At 34.1% G+C, this 22,711-nt stretch overlaps 1 protein-coding gene across 2 annotated transcripts; it reads right to left on the reverse strand.

The window, feature by feature from the left end:
* Positions 1 to 1,203: 1,203 nt before the first annotated feature.
* Positions 1,204 to 21,605, reverse strand: LOC127879911 (alpha-L-fucosidase-like). Of its 2 annotated transcripts, none has more exons than XM_052427030.1 (8): positions 21,194 to 21,605; positions 19,740 to 19,846; positions 19,156 to 19,286; positions 17,926 to 18,059; positions 10,235 to 10,332; positions 9,259 to 9,391; positions 3,972 to 4,142; positions 1,204 to 2,829 (listed from the first exon to the last, which is right to left on the reverse strand). In XM_052427030.1, the coding sequence occupies exons 1-8, from the start codon at positions 21,568 to 21,570 to the stop codon at positions 2,580 to 2,582; spliced, it is 1,401 nt and encodes a 466-aa protein (XP_052282990.1). In that variant the 5' UTR covers positions 21,571 to 21,605; the 3' UTR covers positions 1,204 to 2,579. The 2 variants fall into 2 exon arrangements, with proteins under 2 accessions (XP_052282990.1, XP_052282984.1); XM_052427024.1 differs by lacking the exon at positions 10,235 to 10,332 and adding an exon at positions 10,417 to 10,514.
* Positions 21,606 to 22,711: the final 1,106 nt, after the last annotated feature.

Genomic DNA, 22,711 nt, shown 5'->3' on the forward strand with positions numbered 1-22,711 from the left:
AAGACCAATTTTCGCATGACACAGCCCATATTGGCTGTATTGATTTGATTTTTTTAAATTACATTTAGATAATCAAAGTGCGAAAAATATCTTCAACGTACCACACAGAGTAAAACTCCTTTAGTAAGAATAACACAGGACAACCCGTACTGTTATGGAAGCAAGAATCACGGTTCTTGTACACTACACTTCCTCTTGATGCGAACTTCCTACATATACCCTTTACCTCAGATATATTTAAAGATATGTCTCGGATGCAAATGCGAAATCAATTTTGCCACTATGAAATCACGTCTTTTCGAGAAGCTAGTTTTCAATCTATGACCCGGACAAACATTTAGCATACAATTACTAAATTAATTTTAAATTTGCTCGCTAGAGTATTGAATTTTGTGAACAATATTTCCCCTGATAGCTTAAAGCAACGAAACAATGTTTTCAATCGTTAACATATTACTTGACTTTCCTTGACATATTTGTGCAGTCCCAAGCTAGGTGTGTATGCAATTTTACCTCCACACAATGTCAGCGCAAGAAAGTCAAGTTATTGAGTGCAAACGTAAAAAGTTAGTAACTGTGTTTGACCTTGACCTAACTGTTACTGAATGATGATAGGCCACAAGTCTTCATGAAAGCTACACAAATACGGTGCTCCTTTAAAATTTCACTTATTTAGACAAAACCATTTTTCTACCATACGTTAGAAATACAATCCAAAGATGGTTATCCATACAATCTTGTGCGATTGATCAATGCACACAAAGTTGTTGATAAGAACTATCTTTTTGACCTGCCCGCCAGCCATACCCAATATAAAATCCTAAATTTTCAAATGTGTTATAAAACCTGCTTAACAAAGGGAGATAAGTTTTAAATAATGGAATCTAGTCATGACCCTTGTGCACTGCAATCGTTATCTACTTGCAAATGTATTAGAGTTGTAAAATTATCATTCATATACTCTGTCTGTCTGTTAAGAGAAAGTGAACTTGAGCTCCACAATGTGTCATTCTGGATTCAAGCCCAGTATTCATCAACTATTCTTAGACTATAGATATATAAAATGCTAAGAGTCAGTACATTTCTTCAGTGTTTGCAAACTTACGGTGTGAAAATACTGCTGACATAAACATAACAAGTCGATTTCTATAGTGATTAAAAAACCCGAAATAAACTAAACATAAGAACTCTCTTAAACTTCAATTCAATTTCACAAATAGTTTTAATAAACTTTAACAATTATACCATAAAGTTAGTAAAGTAAGAATAAGTAGTCACATTTGAATGGTGAATGAGAATAAAGGCATTGTATCATGATAAACATGGAATGGTTGGTCTCAAAAGATCAGAAAAAGAAATATTTTTTTTACAAACCAGGAAGCTGTTTCATTTCAATCTCACAACATAGTTATAACAATTACGAAAAATCAGTTGAATTGATTGTTTGAAACCCGATTCATTAAGTTCATAAGTCGTGAGCATCACTATGGGTTACTGAGTCAAACCCATGTAAGCCTTCTGTAATTGTATCAAAGTAAATACATTCCAAAAGCATATAACAACTTAACAAGACTTAATATTTCAAAACATAGTTTTATAAAACAACAACATGTGATATGTATGGATTTCAATAACCAGGTGATAGCATTTGCAGTATTTTAGTCCATTGGTACAAATATAAGAATTCTAACTTTACATCTGTTATTTATGATGAAAATTCTTCCAAAGCAGCCAAATTTGTTTCCTTGAAAACATCATACACGTTTTGCTGTTAATTACAAGTTAATTAATAATTAAAAGAGAAACACAATTCCAGAAATAACAATGGTAAGACATACAAGGGTTTTGCTTAATGCACCTAACTTGTTGAGAAGAAAATTTCTCATCCAAATGAAGTATAAACTTTCCGTCAAAACACCTTGGCTAGTTGAACAATTATAAGGTTCTAGCACAGTTGTGACATCTTTCATTAATATCAAGAATTTATCAATGGAATGTATTAAGTATGGTATGTCCATACATAATCTCACTTTACGCATTTTAAAATGCAAATAGTACTTAATTTATAACAAGACAAAGAATTGGAATTCTAAGGGAATACTTCCATCAACACAGGCATACAATATATAGTTATAAAAAGCTTGCACCAATTCTACTATGCCAAAATTAAGACGTATCATATGAAATTGCCATCAAACATAATTTTTCCAACAAGAAAACATTATCACGTAAAAAAAACACTTCATGTTTGACCAACATTATTAACACAGTTCAAAGTAAATAAAATTTAAACATCCAAACAAAGTTTACTTAAATATTGCTTTTATTATTATTTTTCAAACATATTTTCAATGTATACAGTGTTGTTTTGCTATCTATATTATTATTAATATGTGTGTATTGCTGCACTTATTAAACTTCATATCATTTATATGATTTCACAGGCGTGAATTTTATACTGTCATACTTTAAAGACTCATAAATGGCATAAAATAAAAAGAGCATTCCATCAGAAAAAATATCAATATATAAATCAATATAATCAGAAGTCAAGTCAGTGAATGTTATGCAACCAAGCATTACAACACATGTTCCAATTTCAGGACCCAGGCATACTTGCATGGCATCTTGTTGATTGGAATGGCAGGAATTTCGATTCCAATTCCAGCCCCGCCTGTGTAGCTCAGATATCCGGGGTATCCTAGCAACGTGATCAGCGTGCTTCTGGTGTCTGTTGGAGCACCTAGCATGAAGGTTCCAGGGTCGGGCCAGCTGAGTAGAATGGCATAGACATCTAAATCACCTACGGCGTTTTTCTTGGAGGTGTACCTGAAATTTATCAGTAATTGATTGGTAATGTTAGAAGTGTTCTAAGGAAATTGGGAATAATGCTTGTGCGTGAAGTGTAGTCCAAGATTATGCTGTATAGTCCATATAGGCTAATAAGTGACAACACCTTCTGGCTACAATGGATTTTTGTTTAGAAGAAACATCAATTAACAAAATATTCCATAAAAGCAGATATTGTCATCCCTGATTAGCCTATAAAAACTGCACAGATTAATACTGGATCACACTTAATGCACATGCATTAAGCCCTTTTTTCCAAACCAAGACTCATGTTATCAGTAAGTAAGGTAAACTAGATACTTATCAAGCATGGATTGGGTGTGTCAATAATGATATTTTACCTCAATGGCATATGATGAAATATACATGAAAATAAATAATAGAATTGTTTTAATTCAAACTTCAGAAAACTGATTGATCTCTATTTGTTTACCAGAAGATACATATCAACTAAACGGAAACAGATTTTCTATTTTTTGAAAAAAATCAATAAATGTTTTTTCTCACTTAACTGTTATATTTGTAAACATTTAATACACTAACAATACCAAGAAAAAAGATGATTTTTTCTGTGCCTTTGATGGGTTTTGAACCCTGGACCTTTATGATAACAACATTGCTTGCTACCAATGGGCCATTCTGGCTTAAGAACTTGACAAGCTATTATTTTAAACTAAGTAATACATGAATGCACACATTTTTTTATGAAAAGCATTACACACTCTTATCATTTTAAATGATTATTAAATGATTTTCCATAAACTTAATTTTGTATGAGTGTTTTTTGGCTTGTTGGATTATAATTTCAAGTATTATTATTCTTTTCAAATTTATTACCAATTGTTGAAATGTGTTCTGTTAAAATTTGCCAATCTCTACAAAAACCCTCTAAGAATCAAGTTTTTGCACTTTTATCTTGAAGATAGAGAAACTAAAAGTGCATGGTTGACATGGTTGCTAATCCTATCAACTTACTTTAGATCCGTAGACATACAACCCTTTAACAAACAGAAAGATGGAATGATCTATGTTAGTCTTCTCTTTAATTGGATATCCAAAGTGCCTTGTAAGTAAGTCAGTAATTTATTTCACATCAAAGCAACTTTTCCCACAAAACCTACCAGACATTAGGGGTGACGGTGTCATTCTGGTGCGTCCATGGTATGGTACCATAGATTGCCTCACCGTTCACATTGAGCCAGTCCCCGAGACTTCTCAGCCTTTCCTCAAAGATTGGAATGATGCGACCAGATTTGGTCGGACCAACGTTGATCAGCATGTTTCCCCCACAGCTGTTTTATGAAAAATATAATTGTGTATGTGCATATTACTTAATTATACTCATTAATGTTGCTACAATAATTAAATAATGGCAACAACATCCAGCTTTAGATTTTTACCAGCTTAAACCTTTGCATGCTGGGAAATTTGTCTTCTGCTAAAATGTTGTCTGCTGAATTTCAAAAATTAGCATTTTCATCAATTTTTTTCAAACAATACCATCAGAATAGCAAACAGTTTGGATCCTGATGAGACGCCACATTCAGTGGCGTCTCATCTGGATCCAAACTGTTTGCAAAGGCCTTCAAAATTCGGTTCCCGCACTGAAAGGGTTAAGATTTTTACTGACAGATGTTTTATTTTTGGTCTTGCGCTGTGGTAAAGCCAGAGTTCCAAGAGAGAACGCCACCTGTCCAACAACGTGACCACTAACCAAACTCACATGCAACAATACGTCTATAATATTGAAGCCACACTCTGGGTAAGCTTAGTGCATATGAGTGAAGTATCATCCCAGACCAGCATTGGCTGTCTGCACAGACTTACAATGGACAACTTTATAGGAATTGGCTGTCTGCACAGACTTACAATGGACAACTTTATAGGAATTGGCTGTCTGCACAGACTTACAATGGACAACTTTAAAGAAATTGGCTGTCTGTACAGACTTACAATGGACAACTTTAAAGGGATTGGCTGTCTGCACAGACTTTTTTTTATTTTTTTTATTCAATATCATACATACAATGTAAACATGTATATGAGCATACAACACAGTGATTGTACAAAGCAATAAAGTTCAGACATGTTATACAAGATATGCTAATATATATATTTTTTTTTTAGAGAGAAAAGAAAAGAACAACAGAGAAGTAGTTATGAACAATGATGAGTTGTATAAAGTCTGAAGAAAGCATACTGGACTTGTGTGTTTTGTTGTGTATTCACAATGATCTTGTCCGATTGAGAAAAAAAAATAAACAAAACTATTTTAGAGGGATAAACTAACATTAGAGTGAAATGTATATTAGTGCACAAAACATTATGAGAATTTAATCCGATTCCATTTTTGTTCAAAGATTTGTAATGTGTCATTACTGAGGGCTATTTCTTTCTCAATCTGGATTTTTAGTTTAAGACTATGGACAAAACAATTAAAATTTGGTACTTGTTTTTTGTACTTCATGTTTAAGATAAAATATTTCATCAATATAACCATAAAATTCACAATATTATTACAGTCTATTGATTTCAATGAGTTAATTCCGAAACTTACATCTAAGAAAGATAGTTTAATGTTTAGTTGATGTTGTTCAAGAAAAGATATTAATTGATTCCAAATAGGCTGGATGTGTTTGCACTCCCAAAAAAAGATGTTCTATAGTTTCAATGTTTTCACTGCAGAAGTCACACAGATTTGAGTTAGATAATATGCATTTATAGAGATATTTATTTGTAGCTATAATTCTATGGATGTATTTATATTGAAAATTTCTCAGTGTGCTTTCAATTGTTGCTTTATATGGCATGGTAAATATGTGTTTCCAATTTAGTTCATTTTCTCCAAAAAGGACTTGCCATTTATTTTTGATTTTGGAGTTTTCTGTAGGGTTTTTAATTTGTAGTGTGTAAAATATTTTATTTGTTTTGTTTTTTCTTACAAGTATGTTTTCTACAAATGTTGTTTGAGTACATGGTGTATTATTTGTATTGATTTCAGATTTAATATGTATGGGTATGCTTTTGATTAGTGTGTAGTACTTCAGAAAATTATTTGAAGGTATTCCGTATATGTAGCATATATTATCAAAAGAGTAGAAATCCTTAATTCTGTAGTCATATAATTGGTCGACATATTTAATGCTTCGTTCAAACCAGTCTTTATAGAAAAACGTCTTATTGTTTGACGTTATGTCTTTATTATTCCATATTATTGTTTTACTGCTGGTTTGGGTTTCTAAATTATGAGTGACATCACTCCACGCTGATAGAACATCAGACAGAAATATGTTTTCGTTTGCAATTTCATGTAAGATAGTATTGCTGATGTTACATTCAAAGAGTAAGGAGTCACCATATTTTTTTAGGATTTTCTGGTAGAATAATTTCCATTTACTCGTATTGGTACTATCTAGGTATCTTTTAACCCAGCTGCATTTGATTGCATTCAAGAATGAGTCAATGTTCGTTAATTGGATACCTCCATTTTCTACAGATTGAATTAGCCGAGTTCTTTTTATTTTATCAGGCTTACCGTCCCATATGAAATTAAATATTGCTGATTTTATATCGTTAATAACATCAATTGGTGGATTTGGGAGAACTGTAAATACATATATTAACTTAGGAAGTGCAAACGTTTTCAATACTGTGTTTTTTCCAATAAGTGTAAGTTTACGATGATGCCATGATTTTAAGCAGTTTTTAAAATTCTGTAATTTAGGTAGTATGTTTTTTAGAACTGTATCCTTTTCATTATTTGTGAAAGTAATTCCTAACGTTGTGGCTTCATCGGATGTCCAATTAAATTTCATTTCTTTATTATATTGAACATTACTTTGTTTTAATTTACCTACTCGTAGCACAGTACATTTACTTTTGTTTAGTTTAAGACCCGATGTCATTCCGTAAAGGGTTAGCGACTCTATAAGGTTATGGAAAGAATCGTAATTGTCATTTAAAAAGTAAGTTGCATCGTCAGCAAATAGGGATTGTTTGATTTCTTCGTCAGGTTCTAGTGATATGCCTTTTATGTGTTTATTTGATTGGATGTGATGTGATAGATACTCGATGCAAATAATAAATAGGGATGATGAGAGTGGATATCCTTGTCGAACCCCTCGTTCGATGTTAAAACTGTTTGAAAAGAAGCCATTGTTAATGATTATACTGTTAATATCGGTATAGAATAGTTTGACCCATTGAATGAGACTTTCACCAAAGTTCATATTTTCTAAGCAAGAGAACATAAATGAATGATCAAGCGAATCGAATGCCTTTTCAAAGTCTGCAAAGAATATTAGACCAGGATTATTTGAATTGTTGAAATAGTTTATGCATTCTTGGATAAGACGAACGTTTTCACCAATGTAACGTCCTTTTATGAAACCAGATTGAGATTTTGAAATGATTGATGGTAATATTTTTTTTATTCTGTTTGCTATACTTTTAGTTGCAATTTTATAATCATTGTTAAGTAAACTTATCGGGCGCCAGTTTGATAATGATTCTAAGTTTTTTCCAGGTTTTGGAATAAGTGATATAATACCTTGTTTTTGTAGCGTAGTTAAGTTTTCGTTGTTAAATGAATAGTTAAGTGAATTAATTAGATGTGTTTTTATATCATTCCAGAATATTTTATAAAATTCGATTGTGATGCCATCAGATCCTGGGCTTTTGTTATTTTGCATTTCTTTTAGGGCTAATCCACATTCATATTCATTAAGCAATCCGTCGCACAGTTGTTTTTCCTCCTGGTTTAAAGCGTGATGTGTATTTTTAAAAAGGGTGTTATTTTCAACATTTTTTCTTTTATAGAGGGTTTCGAAAAATAAACGTTGTTCTTCTAGTATTTGAGTTCTGTTTGTTATATCTTTGCCATTGACTACTAATTTGTGTACAGTTTTTTGTTCACTTCTACGTTTTTCAATGTTTGCGAAATATTTTGTATTTTTTTCATTGTGTTCAACATGCTGTGCACGCGCTCTTAGTATTATTCCATTGAGATGTGTATGATAGATTCCATCTAATATTTGTTTTTTTAATGTTATTTCATTTTCAATGTCGGTGGTATCATTTGTGTTTGTTTGATGCAATTGTTTTTCAAGTGTTTCAATGGTTTTGATGGTGTCAGTTTCAAGTTTGTGTGTTTCTTTTTGTTTAAATGATGTGTATCTAATTGTTGTGTTACGTATATTTCCTTTAATTACTTCCCATAAGGTGTTTGGGTTTGCATCTTTATTATTTTGAACTGTATTTAAATTTTCCTGTTTTATTTGTGTTTGATATTGTGTATCTAATAAAATGCTGTTGTTAATTTTAAAGTATCCTGGGCCTCTTTCAGGTTGTATATTGTGGAGTTTAAGTTCAACTAGAGAGTGGTCAGTCATAAATCCTGGTTTTATGTTACATGTGTCAATAATGTTGCAAAGAGATTCAGATATTAAAAAATAGTCTAATCTACAAAATATTGTTGGTTTTATGTTTGAGTGCCAGGTGAATTTGCTTTCGTTTGGGTATACTGTACGCCAGATATCTATCATATTGTAGGTTACAATTATGTTATTTAAAATGTTTCTATTTTTAGTATGAGTATAAAGGTTTCCATTCTTTTTATCCAATAATGGGTTCAGGACAGTATTGAAATCACCACCGATTATAATATTTTTATCTTGGTTATTAATTATAAAGGATTGTAATGTTTCGTAAAATGTGGAATCGTCTATGTTAGGGCCGTAGACGTTGATTAGTGTTATTTGTGTTTCGTGTATTTTGATATCTATACTTGCTTGTCTACCAATTATTATTTCCTTAAAGTTATCGACTGTGACCCCTATATTATTTTTTATCAGAAAGGCAATGCCTTGTTTATTAGTATGTTCTCCACTGAGATAGATTTCTCCGTCCCATTCATCTTTTGTCTGCACAGACTTACAATGGACAACTTTAAAGAAATTGGCTGTCTGCACAGACTTACAATGGACAACTTTAAAGAAATTGGCTGTCTGCACAGACTTACAATGGACAATCTCATGCTGGTCAACATTATTTCCTATTTCCTCCATGCATGGCAAAGTAATAGAGTGGAAAGGCATACATTTTGAGAAGAGTTGTCCTGTATCCTGCATTCCTGCCTTTTACTTTTAAAAGTTTGAACCCAAATGTTGCAGAACAGTTCTTGTGTGGCACACATTATTATTTAGATGAACATTATGACACTTTATTTTGAAGTCCTACAATTCATTGTCAAATGTGATGAAGGCTATTTGCAGTACAAAAATACAATTTGACAGGCAAGTAATAATTTCATCTGTTAATAATGATTTGCAATTGTGAATGTAAAACAGCAGCTTGCATGAAAACTGTTGTTTGACACATATTGGCTAAAGCGCGAGACCAGAAGCTCACCTGATGGTGGAGGCCAGTGTAGCCAGGAGGTCTTCCATGGTAAGCATGTCACTCAGAGTGGCGTCTCTACGGTAACCCCACGATTGCTTGTCAATTGTCATGGCGTTCTCCCATTTCCTCTTTTGTAAGACACCTGCAACAGAGATATTGTCAATTTATACAGACTGCATTTAATACAAACCAGAAACATAACAACAGAATGTACAGTTTTTATATTATCACATTTTTTAAAAACAAAGTAATTTTTAGTTATAAATAAGTCTATAGTATCAACAACTATGCAAACAACATCAAATATCTTAAATAAACTACTATACATGTACTTAAAGCGGGTATATACGATTTTGTCAAATATTTATGAATTTATATAAACTGTGTAAAAAACTTATTATATATATATTTCAATATACATGTAAATTAAAATAAAAGTTAAGAAGAACATGTGTCGAAAAATGCGAAATAAGCCAGATATTTAATTCTGAAATTGAAAACGGCTGTACAGCCGAATTCGCCAGCATGTATACCATACATGTACGATGTGCATCTAAACTTAGTTTAACGGTTTATTTGAATTCCTGCAACAATATCTATTCATACGACACACAAACACTATCTCCGATCCTAATACAAAGACGAATGCTTCGGTTATTGTAGGAAAATATGTACGTCATTATCGGCTCGGGGCGCTAATTTGTCTTTGCTGCATTTTATGAAATTCGGCTTTAATGTATAATTTTTCTTGCCTATTTTGTGTTATTGGAACATATTTTATCAATATATTACAATTAAACACATATAAAAAATCGTATATACCCGCTTTAACTTTTCATGATTTAGAAAAAAATACAGAAATTACAAGTGCGTACAATTTCACATACAAACAGTTAATAACCATGCAATGGATATCACTAGTATTTTAGCCAGTCTTTGAATAAATATGTTAAAATTCATTACATGATGACACAGAACTACTTACCAGGATTATATTTGTCTGTACAGGTCAGGAATCCCCCGTGTTTACATAAAACCCCTTGACCCCATCTGTCATTGGTCACCACTGTGTCCTTTACCGGACTGAGGTCAAAATGTAGCACATAAAATATTATAAATTGAGTTAACCTAAACTATTTATTTTTGTGATGAAACAGTATTAGTTACCAGGATTATATCTGTCGCTGCATGTCAGGAATCCCCCATGTTTACATCCAACCCCTTGACCCCATCTGTCATTGGTCACCACTGAGTCCTTGACCGGACTGAGGTCAATAAATAGCACAGAATATTTGGTCAGAGTTTATTGTTGTATTGTAATGCAGACAAAACAAAACAAAAAGTATTATTTATTGGTCCTTCAATCACATTTTGAGGAAAAAATCTACACTCTATTTACTTCTTATAAAACTGCATGTACACAAGTATAGTTCAAATTAAAAGTCAGCGATTGTTCTCAAAATTTCAAACACTTAGTTATGCTGATAAATGTTGCATGTAAATATTGATGATAATTAATTAAAGCTAAATTATTGTGTTGTCACTAAAAACATATTCTTTTCTTTTGTTCAATTAGGTTGAGAACTTGTTGATTTCTATCAGAGGACAATAAATCCACAGTTTCTATGGCAAGAAGTCTGATCATCAAACTTAACCATGTAATTAAGTCTGCTAAATTTGGTTAAAGAGCTCATATTATGCAACTGATTTTAAATGTATAACAAGACTATTGCCAAGCAATATATGTCCCCTACCTGCTCCACCATTGTCAGAAATTCCACAATTGCCAGATTTTTTTATTTTTATTTTTTATTTGTTGCCATAGCAACCAGAATTTTCGACGTAAGAACAAAATGAAATTACGTGCATAATGTCCATATGGCCATCTATCCATGTTTCAAGATTCATGAAAAAAAAGACTATTGTCAAGCAATATCAGTCCCCTACCGGCTCCACCATTGTCAGAAATTCCAGATTTTTTTAAATATATATTTGTTGCCATAGCAACCAATTTGTTTTATTTAGGAACAAAATGAAATAACGAGCATAATGTCCATATTGCCATCTATCCATGTTTCAAGTTTCATTAAAGAATATTAATAACTTAAAAAGTTATTGCAGGATCCAGAAAACCACCATTTTCAGCAGTATTTCTAGTCTATTTGTTGCCATAGCAACCAGAATTTTTGATGTCGGAACAAAATGAAATGATGTGCATAATGTCCATATTGCCATCTATCCATGTTTCAAGTTACATGAAAAAATATTAAGAACTTTAAAAGTTATTGCAGGATCCAGAAAACCACCATTTTCATCAGTATGTCTAGTCTATTTGTTGCCATAGCAACCAGAATTTCTTACGTCGGAACGGAATGAAATGACGTGCATAATTTCCATATTGCCATCTATCCATGTTTCAAGTTTCATGAAAAAATATTAAAAACTTTAAAAGTTATCGCAGGATCAAGAAAAACCACCATTTTCAGCAGTATTTCTAGTCTATTTGTTGCCATAGCAACCAGAATTTTTGACATAGGAACGAAATTAAATGACGTGCATAATGTCCATATTGCCATCTATCCATCTTCCAGAGACAAAACCATAAGTCCCCTCAGGTGAAACCGGTAGGGGACTAAATATGAAGAACTTTTAAAGTTATCGCAGGATCCAGAAAAAAACACCATTTTCATCAGTATTTCTAGTCTATTTGTTGCCATAGCAACCAGATTTTTTGACGTAGGAACAAAATGAAATGACAGGCATAATGTACATATTGCCATCTATCCATGTTTAAAGTTTCATAAAAAAATATTAAGAACTTTTAAAGTTATCGCAGGATCCACAAAATAACACAATTTTCAGCAGTATTTGTAGTCTATTTGTTGCCATTGCAACCATAATTTTTGACGTAGGAACAGAATGAAATGACGAGCATAATATCCATATTGCCATCTATCCATGTTTAAAGTTTCATGAAAAAATATGAAGAACTTTTAAAAGTTATCGCAGGATCCAGAAAAAACACTATTTTCAGCAGTATTTCTAGTATATTTGTTGCCATAGCAACCATAATTTTTGACGTAGTAACAAAATGAAATGAAATGCATAATGTCCATATTGCCATCTTTCCATGTTTCAAGTTTCATGAAAAAATATTACGAACTTTAAAAGCTATAGCAGGATCCAGAAAAGTGTGACAGACTGACGGACAAACAGAGCAAAAACCCTAAGTCCCCTCACGTGAAACCGGTAGGGGACAATAATATATAATTTTAATGGCCATTACCACATAGTTCCATGTACTCTAAGGCTTATTACCTAGTATTTGAAACAATATACCCACAAACAATTTCAAAAAGGCTTGTAAAGATTAAATAAAAATTGTTTTACTACAGAGTGGCTGTTGTCAGAATAACCAATTAACATAAGCAAACAAAAAACAATAATCATACCCTGCGACTTTTGCTTGTAGGCAACATTGTCATGTCATAACCATTTGAGTTAACACATTTTATCTTAAATTTTCTGAAAGTTAAAACATAGTTAATACAAGAGGGCCTGAAAGGCCCAAATCACTCACCTGATATTCAAAGGAACTGACCTGTTCTGTGCAGCCCAAGATGTCATTTGAACAAAATGTTCTTACCAACTTTCATGACTAGTGAACACCCTGGCAGCCATGTTTTTCAACAGACCAGAACCATTTTCATACACATCCAAGATATCATTTAAACAAATATACTGACAAAGTTTCATGAAGATTCATAAGTCCATATAAGGAAAAATGCCCTCCCCACTGGTGGCCATGTTTTTCAAGCATCTGGAACCATTTTCAAACTTGTCCAAGATACAGTCGATTGGTGTATAACAGATAGCTAAGGACTTTGAGTCTCATTTCAACGTAAACACCATGCATTCAGTAATAAAACCATTAAACCAAGATAGACACTTGTCTTTCCTAATGAAACATGCCAGCGGTTTAACATTTCCGAAAAAAATATTTGTTTACAGCGCGAATTTCACGGTACACTAATTCAGCCATTAGCGGCTCGCTTAGATCTTTATCGGATTACATGTGTATCGTGTTATTTCTTGAAATTTGACACAGCATTTGTAAAAAAATAATTGCAATATATGTACATTTCCAGAAAGGAAATTCATAAGTGCATTTAATAAGACCAAGTTCATGGAAATCGCTGCACAATTGATAAAGTAATGGCTTTCAAAAGCGATGCACCCTATATTCGGGTCATTTTGAGTTTAACACCTTGTTATATTATATAGATTTGATAGTGAAAAATATGTTTTCAGAGAAATCGATTTTTCGTTATAATTTGATTATTTTTCATTAAAAATGATGTTTTCACTAATTAATATCATAGCCACACCCTAGCCACATGTGTATTGGACAACTTCAATTGAGTTTATATTTATTTTGAGACAATCCCCACATTCCTGAATATGGGTCACCACAATGTCCGTTATTCACTAAATCCCGAATTGCAGCTTTCATGCTTATTTTATATGGTACGCATCAATTTGGTTTCTGAGCATTCTTACTTTTGTAAAGGACACATAATACTAAATTTACTACTGAATGAACATTATGTTTACCAAACAAAATCTGCAAAATTCAAGAAACCATTCGTCTGCACTTTTCCTGTCGTCACAAAAATGGTGCGTACATAACGTGACCTTGTTTTGCTTTCGAAAAAAGAAACAGTTGTAAACATTGACACACGTCAACAAAAACATGAATCGACTTAACAATGATAGGCTTTTTGTATTCAATTCATAGAAAACTATAAATCTTAACATAAATAAAAGTATTTTGCAAAAACCATTTAACCTACCCGTTACTCACTAAATCCGCTATACACCAATCAACTGTATCATTTGGACAAATCTCCTGACAAAGTTTCGTGATGATCGTACAATAAATATGACTTCTAGAGTGTTTTACTATAGCCATATAAGGAAAAATGCCACGCCCCCGTTGCGGCCATGTTTTTCCACCAACCGGAACCATTTTCTTACTCATCCAAGATATCATTGGGACAAATTGTCTGACCAAGTTTCATGATGATCGGACAATAAATGTGGCCTCTAGAGTGTTAATAAGGTTTTACTAAAGCAATATATAGCCATATTAGGAAAAATGCCCCGCCCCCTGGTGGCCATGTTTTTAATGCAATCGAAACCATTTTTGAACTCATTCAAGATATCATTGGGACAAATCTTCTGTCCAAGTTTCATGAAGATTGGACAATAAATGTGGCCTCTAGAGTGTTAACAAGGTTTTACTAAAGCCATATACATGTATAGCCATATCAGGAAAAATGCCCTGCCCCCTGGTGGCCATGTTTTTTGAGCAACAGATACTATTTTCGAAAACATTCAAGATATCATAAGGACAAATCTTTTGACCAAGTTTCATGAAGATCGGAAAATAAATGTGGCCTCTAGAGTGTTAGCAAGGTTTTACTATAGCCATATAAGGAAAAATGCCCCGCCCCCTGGTGGCCATGTTTTTCAACCAACCAGCATCATATTTGAACTCTTCCAAGATATTATTGGGATGAATCTTCTGATCAATTTTCATGAAGATTGGACAAAAATGTGGCCTCTAGAGTGTTAACAAGATTTAACTATAGCCATATATAGCCATATAAGAAAAAATGCCCAGCCCCTTGACAGCCATGTTTTTTAAGCAAACGTAACGACTTTCAAACTCATCCAAGATATTATTGATACCAATCTTCTGACCAAATTTCATGAAGATTGGAGAATAAATATTGCCTCTAGAGTGTTAACAAGGTTTTACTATAGCCATATAAGGAAAAATGCCCTGCCCCTTGGCAGCCATGTTTTTCAAGCAAATGTAAACATTTTCGAACTCATCCAAGATATCATTGAGACCAATCTTCTGACCAAATTTCATGAAGATTGGACAATAAATGTGGCCTCTAGAGTGTTAACAAGGTTTTAACAATGGAGTTAACTACAGTTGTATTAGAAAGTATGCATGTACAGGTTATCTTTCTTTAACAGACTGTTCACATGTTTTCAGTATATACATATAGAGAAAACTGCCCCACCCCCTGGCGGCCATGTTTTTCCACCCATCATGACCATTTTCGAACTCGTCCGAGATATCTATAAAATCAATGTTTAGAATTTTTTTTATGATGATTAGGCTAAAAATGTGACTTCTAGAGTGTTCACAAGCTTTGTTTACTATATAAATATAAGGAAAATGACCCCTCACCCTTGCGGCAGTGCTTATTACCGATCTGAACATTCACATTTTCAAACCCAACCGTCATATCCAGAAAAAACATGTTCTGGCCGAATTTCATGAAGATTGGACCAAAAATATGACTTTTAGAGTGTTCACATGTTTTCACTATATACATATAGAGAAAACTGCCCCGCCCCCTGGCGGCCATGTTTTTTCACCGACCTGGACCATTTTCAAACTTGTCCGAGATATCAATGAAACCAATGTTTTGACCAAGTTTCATGATGATTGGGCAAAAATTGTGACTTCTAGAGTGTTCACAAGGTTTCTCTATAGCCAAATAAGGAAAACTGCCCTGTCCCCTGGCGGCCATGTTTTCCAACGGACCGGAACCATTTTTTAACTCAACCAACATATCATTTTGACAAAGTTACATGAAGATTGGGCATCAAATGTGACTTCTACAGTGTTCAAAAGGTTTTTCTTTTTTTTGACCTAGTGACCTAGTTTTTGACCCAGCATGACCCAGTTTGGAACTCAGTCAAGGTATCAATGGGACAAATGTTCTGACCAAGTTTCATGAAGATGTATAAAGGACAATAAATATGGCCTCTAGAGTGTTCACAAGGCAAAATATTGACGACGCACGACTCACGACGGAAAAAAAGCGATCACAAAAGCTCACCATGAGCACGTTGTGCTCAGGTGAGCTAAAAACTTTGAAAAGTTACATGACCACATACCATAACTAGAAATGGCGCGGCAGAGGCCAACGCGTATCCCCACGTCGCATATTAGACCCAGGGGCGCCCCAGGGTTGGTAATGGGTCCATGCATAGTTGAGATTGACCGTTTTGCCATAAGCAGGGGTTTTTCTGCCTATTTTGGGAAAAGGAGTCTGACCAAATTGGGAATTTTTTATCGACAAACTTGTCCATTTTGGGAATTTTTGCTTCGATGAAACGGCTCATTTTGGGAAAACATTGTGAATTTATCATGCTTAAATAAGTCAGTGGTTTAAGAAATAAATTTGTTTTTATTTGTTATTTTGTCTTCTTTATATAAACACATGCAATATTGGGCATGATCAACGTTTATTTAAGTACTGCAATTTTGTTTCTCAGTTACAGTTGCACTCTGAGATAAGAACTGTACAGTCAAAAACTTATAGCAGATATTTTTTACCAAAACAAACACCAGTTAGTCACACAAGTTACAGCATAATTTTTCTCTGCTTTCTGTTTTTGAAAGCATCACACAGCTCCTCCAATGTTTTGTCATTCAGATCTACACCTTCAATGCATGTAAGCATCAGATGAGTAAGTTTGGTTTGTGTGAATGTGATGCGTAATGGGAGCACAGCAGATTCATTGTGCTGAATCCTCGCTCAACCACAGCAGTGCTTGTTGGTATGATACACATCAGCTAGACATTAATAATTTTTTTTTTTTTTGTTTTTTTGGGGGGGATTTTTTTTATAATTTCGGTTTGGGATCGGGTCCGTTTGCTTTGGGAACGCCTCTGTTTTCCGGAGGCGCAGACAGTGCTGAAAAACCCCTGCATAAGAGAAGTTCAGTATCGATTAGAAGTGAATGGGTGTAGAAATAAAGAAGTTATAGTAAAAGGCAATTTTGGGTGGGTGTGGTCTATGTGGGCGGGGCGCCCCAGGGTTGGTAATGGGGCCATGCATAGTTGAGATTGACCATATTGTCATAAGAAAAGTTCAGTATCAATTTGAGTGAATTGGTGTAGAAATGAAGAAATTATAGTAAAATGCAATTTTGGGTGGGTGTGGTCTATGTGGGTGTGGTCCATGTGGGCTGGGCGCCCAAGGGTTGGTAATTGGGCCATGCATAGTTGAGATTGACCGTATTGTCATAAGAGAGATTCAGTATCAATTTGAAGTGAATCAGTGTAGAAATGAAGAAATTATAGTAAAAGGCAATTTTGGGTGGGTGTGGTCTATGTGGGCGGGACGCCCCAGGGTTGAATATGGGGCCATGCATAGTTGAGATTGACCGTATTGTCATTAGAGAGGTTCAGTATCAATTTGAAGTCAATCCGTGTAGAAATGAAGAAGTTAATGTAAAATAACATTAAAAAATGAGTGTAAATCTCTGACCTGGCCCCACCCCAACCCCCATAACTCAGATCAAAATTCCAAATAGTGCAGAGTCGCACATATGCTCATAGCTACAATGTGTGTAAGTTTCAAGGTTCTAGTGCTAATAGTGTAGGAGAAGATAGTGGCCAGGATGGACGGACGGACAGACGGAGATCAATACAATATCCCCACTTTTTCTCCGGAAAACATGGGGATAAATACATGGTACTCTGTATTTGCACAGCTGGGCATCAAAGATGGCAAATGTTCTCTAGTGAGCATTGACCCAAATCCGTGAAATGTCCCATAGTTCACAGGGTTGTGAGCGTACCTGTCATTGTAGAGCCAAGCCACAAAGTTGCTAGAGTTCCAGTATGTGTCTGGTGCCTCCCAGTCTCCGTCAGACCATATCACGTCAGGCTTGTAGGCGTTCACCAGCTCATACAGCTCAGGCATCGTCTTCCCCTGATATGTACAGTGAAGAACAAGACTTACAGACCACTTTTAAAAAATATTTTAAGACACATATGGGGTACAAAGCCCTTATTTTTAAAAAGTATAATTGGCTGACTTGAGTAATTGAGCAGCACTCTATGAATAGGGGCTGAATGCATTGTGTAGAATGTTGTCCCAGATTATCAGGCACAACACTTTCCCCTTTAAAGAAACTTTGTGTCTCTTCTTAACAAAATCCAGTCAAGGCAGAAAGTGTCATCCCTGATGAGACTGCACAGACCAGAGTAATACCTGTGACACACATCCTGATAAAGAAGATAAACTGTAGAAAGATACAAAATCTCTGGATGAAAATAACAAGAAATCAGTCAGCTGTGAAAGTGTGAGTGTACACAAAATGTTTGGGACTATATTTAACAGTCTGAACAAAACAAAGAAGGGAAATAATTTTGCTTAAACTGATTGCAGCAAAAACCTTAAGGTCATACAGTTGTGTATATGAGGAGAAAATTCCGCAAAGCATTTAAAGATAATTTAAAAACACAATGTATTGTTCCGTCAAACATGAGTTTAAAACATCCGCTTTGAGACTTATGTCAAGAGCAATCTTATATGCTTAACACATTGTTGATTTCTATTTAACTAAAATCATTCAGCGGTTAAAGTATTCTGGCAATAAAAATCAGCCAAGCAGAAAGAGAAGATTTGAAAACATAATATGTTACAAATTTTTATCACCTTTTACCTACAAATTAAAGTCATTAAGTTGTGAAAGTTGGAATGAAATCCAACCAGCCGTGAAAGAAGAGTTACAAACACAAGCTTCTTGATTTACAGATTGAGCGCCAAGTGCAATGCTTTCAGCCTCCCACTTTGTTTGGTCATAAAATGGTTCTATATTCATAATGATTAATATATTCTTTTATAAAATATTAAGATATGTGTTTTAATCTGGAAATTATGTACATACACAAATCTGTTGGTTAACTCTACATTCAAATTTGTTTAAAAAGGAGACCATTTTACACTCAGAAATTTACATATACATGTACAATATACATATACATGTTTACATATTTATGCAGGTTTAAGTTTTTCAGCTTACAGTTACAAAGTCGTTGGTCTGGAACTTGTTGGCTTTATCTTGCAGGTAGATTGGGTTAAACCATTCGAACAATGAATGGTACAACCCAAAATGAATATTCGTCTTCTTGCGAATGGAGTTGGCCAGATCACCTAAAAAGACCCATTCAGTTGAAGATCAAAACAAAAGATAAATTATGTATACTTTATACAGTACAAATTTACTTAACAAAAGCTTGGAGTAAACAAAGCTCTCAACCTTTCATTTTCTTGTAAGATTTTCTGGCACTTCTTTTTCTGAGTCAAACTGTTTGTATAGTATGTAAGTTATTTCAGTATCTTCCTAAAACATCCAGTACGGGGATACAGTGAGGTCCCATGATTCAGGCTAATCAGGGATGATAATTTCCTCTTTAATGATATTTTTCATTTAAAGAAATTATTTTATTTTGTGGTAAAAATCTAGTTTAGCTGAAAGTGTAGTCCATGATTAGCCAGTGCAAACTGCATTGGCATATCTGGGACTGCACATTAGGTACATGCATTAAACCCAGTGTCCACAGAGGGGGACTCATTTACTTGATAAGTTCTCACTTCTGATCTTACCAACAAGGTCTCTGTGTGGTCCAACATCCATAGAATTCCAAGAGAAGGAGTATTTAGATGGCCAGTTTGTATAACCCTCATGGTGTTTGCTTGTCAACACTACATATCTGTTGATAATAAATCAGAGTTCTTGCTAATATTCATAACATCAGGTCCCCAATTTCTTTACAGTCAATCTTGTATTTAGAGACCACTAAAGGGAGTAACCAAAAGTGGTCTTTTAATTAAATGGTCTTTAAATAAAAAAAAGGCCATCTGTAATGAATACGGACCTTTGATTTTAAATCCAGATATCGGATTATCTCTTTTTGACACAGCGATTTCTGCTTTTGTAATCAAATGAATTTAAATATAAATGAAATGAATAAAACAATTTTTTACTTTTTACTTTTTGTTTGATTTGTCCCTGAACGGTCAACAGATTTACCACTTTTACCTTAAAGCCGTCTCTTAATTCAAGACTCGGGCATCAAAATACACTTAAATCAGCAGTCGCTGGTCGCGTAAGACAAAAGTCGCTTAATACAATATGAAAATATAGGTAAAACGCCCGGGCGGGATTTAAAGTGGTCGCATAAGACAAAAGTCGCTTAATTCAAGTGGTCTCAAGCACAAGATTGACTGTATTTCCCATGTTAGCGCTTAAGTAAAGCTTTCAATAAAACTAAATGCAATCTAGACCTAACTCAACCGCTAAAAAAGCAACAGCAAAACCTGTTGCTTTTATTTGAAAAAAAATATCATCAAAGATGTTAACCAAAAAGTCTTAATTGTTTTTTAGTCTTTATTTATTATTATTCAGTGTTCTCCATAAAAAATTGAGTAGCCAGTTAGTGATATATTTCAAAGTAGCCAGCCAGGAAGAATTAAAACAGGTGTTATTTGTGCTGTTTTGAATGGATATTTTTTTGGAAAAGTAGCAGGTGCTGAGGTTTTTAGTAACCAGTGAAATTGCCAGATGCCAGCGCTTCCAGAGAACACTGATGATTGCAAGACAAAATTCTAATAAAAAAAAGATTGCTGTCCCCAGGAATCCTACCCTGGTCCTCTGGAATCAAAAGTCTATGCACTACCACTGCGTGTCACAGCCATTTATGTCATTAGCAATTTTACATAACGGCTATATGAAAGGGACTTGTTCACAGTATGTTCACAGAATTTTACATTTTTCAACAGTGAGCACAATTAATGACGAAGACTTATAATGAAAATTTATGAATGTTTTCGAATAATCATCGTTGTCCAACAAACAACTGCCAGAACACTATCATGAAACCCTGCAGCTGAGCTAACTGACCACCTGTTTTTTACCCACATATAGGTCTACTATGCCAATAAGCCCAATAGATGTAAAGCAGTTTGACTTAAAATTCCATGCATCTGTTTTTTAAATTTCATAACTTAAATGTGTCAATAAATGAATTACACAATGATTGAGCAAAAAGATAGCTTACTTAGCTCCTGAAGCGTTGAAAATGTCTGCCCATTCATCCGGATCAAACAGATCAGCATCAAAGTCTTTTGCGAAATCGGGATAGGTGAAGTCTGGTTTGTAATTATCAGTCATATACTTCACTGCCCTTGGGTCTTTCTCTCCTTGCCATTGCATCCAAAACCATTCGCTGAGCAAACTGGGGACGGAGAACACGCCCCAGTGGAGGAAAATTCCTATTTTGGATTCGTCATACCAGGCCGGGTTAGGGCGTTTGTCAAGAGAGTCCCAGTTCGGATCGTAGCGAACTCCATTGCAACCTGTCATACAGTATACGATGCAGAATGTTGCAACGAAAATCTGCGTAATTTTGATGTTACCGGACGCCATTGCTTTCATTCGAGCCGCATCACATGATAATCACGTGATATATCAAAGCACTGACAGTTTTAGTTAAAACACAATAATTTTATTCATCTCTTGTGGAAAATAGACTTTGAATCAATCGTGCAAAATGCAATCAATATAAGATGGGATTGGAACAAAAGAAGTGTCTGTCCTTGGAGTAATTATTACACAATAAATGGCAGTGTTTTAAAAATTATGGGCTATACAGTCAAGTTACCATTACCGGCGGATCAGTAGCGTTATTAAGTTGTTCTGGTGAAAAGCAATTCATGATTTGAGACTTCTTCTACACCAATTTAATTAAATATTACATTTGCTTACTGATTCAGCACGTTGCCTTTTTTTACACGCAGGCAATATGTATTTGTGATACCTTTTTTTGCCGCAGCATGCATTAAGATAAGATAATATAAGATAAGATTTATTTTGAGTCTGCAAGAGTGAATAAAACAATTAACATTAGCTTATGTGGCTTGTACAACCGACTATAAAACGTGAAGAATAAGGATAACAATTGTACAAAAGCTGAAAGACTGAAATCAATCTGTAAATTAAAAGACAAATATACATAAAATATAAAGCATGATATTATAACATCAGATATGGATATTTAAAAAAAGTTTTAGATTAATCTGCTTAAAAGTCAGATAATTATTTATAAAAGAATAAAATATCCACTAGATATGTTGTAAAATAGGTAGTAGGTTTAAGCAATTGTTTCAAGTATAAAGCATTTATAATACGGCGTTGTTATTTCATATAGCATTTAGTTAGCATATATCCGTAAAAACATGAAAAAATGTAAGGCATGTAACATTAAACAGAAACAAGCACGATAAGTTTACTGGGCATGCAAAGCACACAAAGCAACACAAGGCATGCAAGGCATACAGAGCATACACATCATGCAGAGCATACAAAACATACTATTTAAAGCATATGGAGCATACGTAGCATGCAGAGTATACAAAACATACAAAGCACACAAAGTATACAAAGCACAAAGTACAAAGCATACAAAGCAAGCAAAGCAAATACAAAGCATACCAAGTTACCAAAATATGCAAGGCATACAAAGCAAACACAGTATACAAGGCATACCAAGCATACCGGTATACAATGCAAAACAAAG

The sequence above is a fragment of the Dreissena polymorpha genome, chromosome 1, assembly GCF_020536995.1.
Source record: "Dreissena polymorpha isolate Duluth1 chromosome 1, UMN_Dpol_1.0, whole genome shotgun sequence".
Classification (NCBI taxonomy): Eukaryota; Metazoa; Mollusca; class Bivalvia; order Myida; family Dreissenidae; genus Dreissena; species Dreissena polymorpha.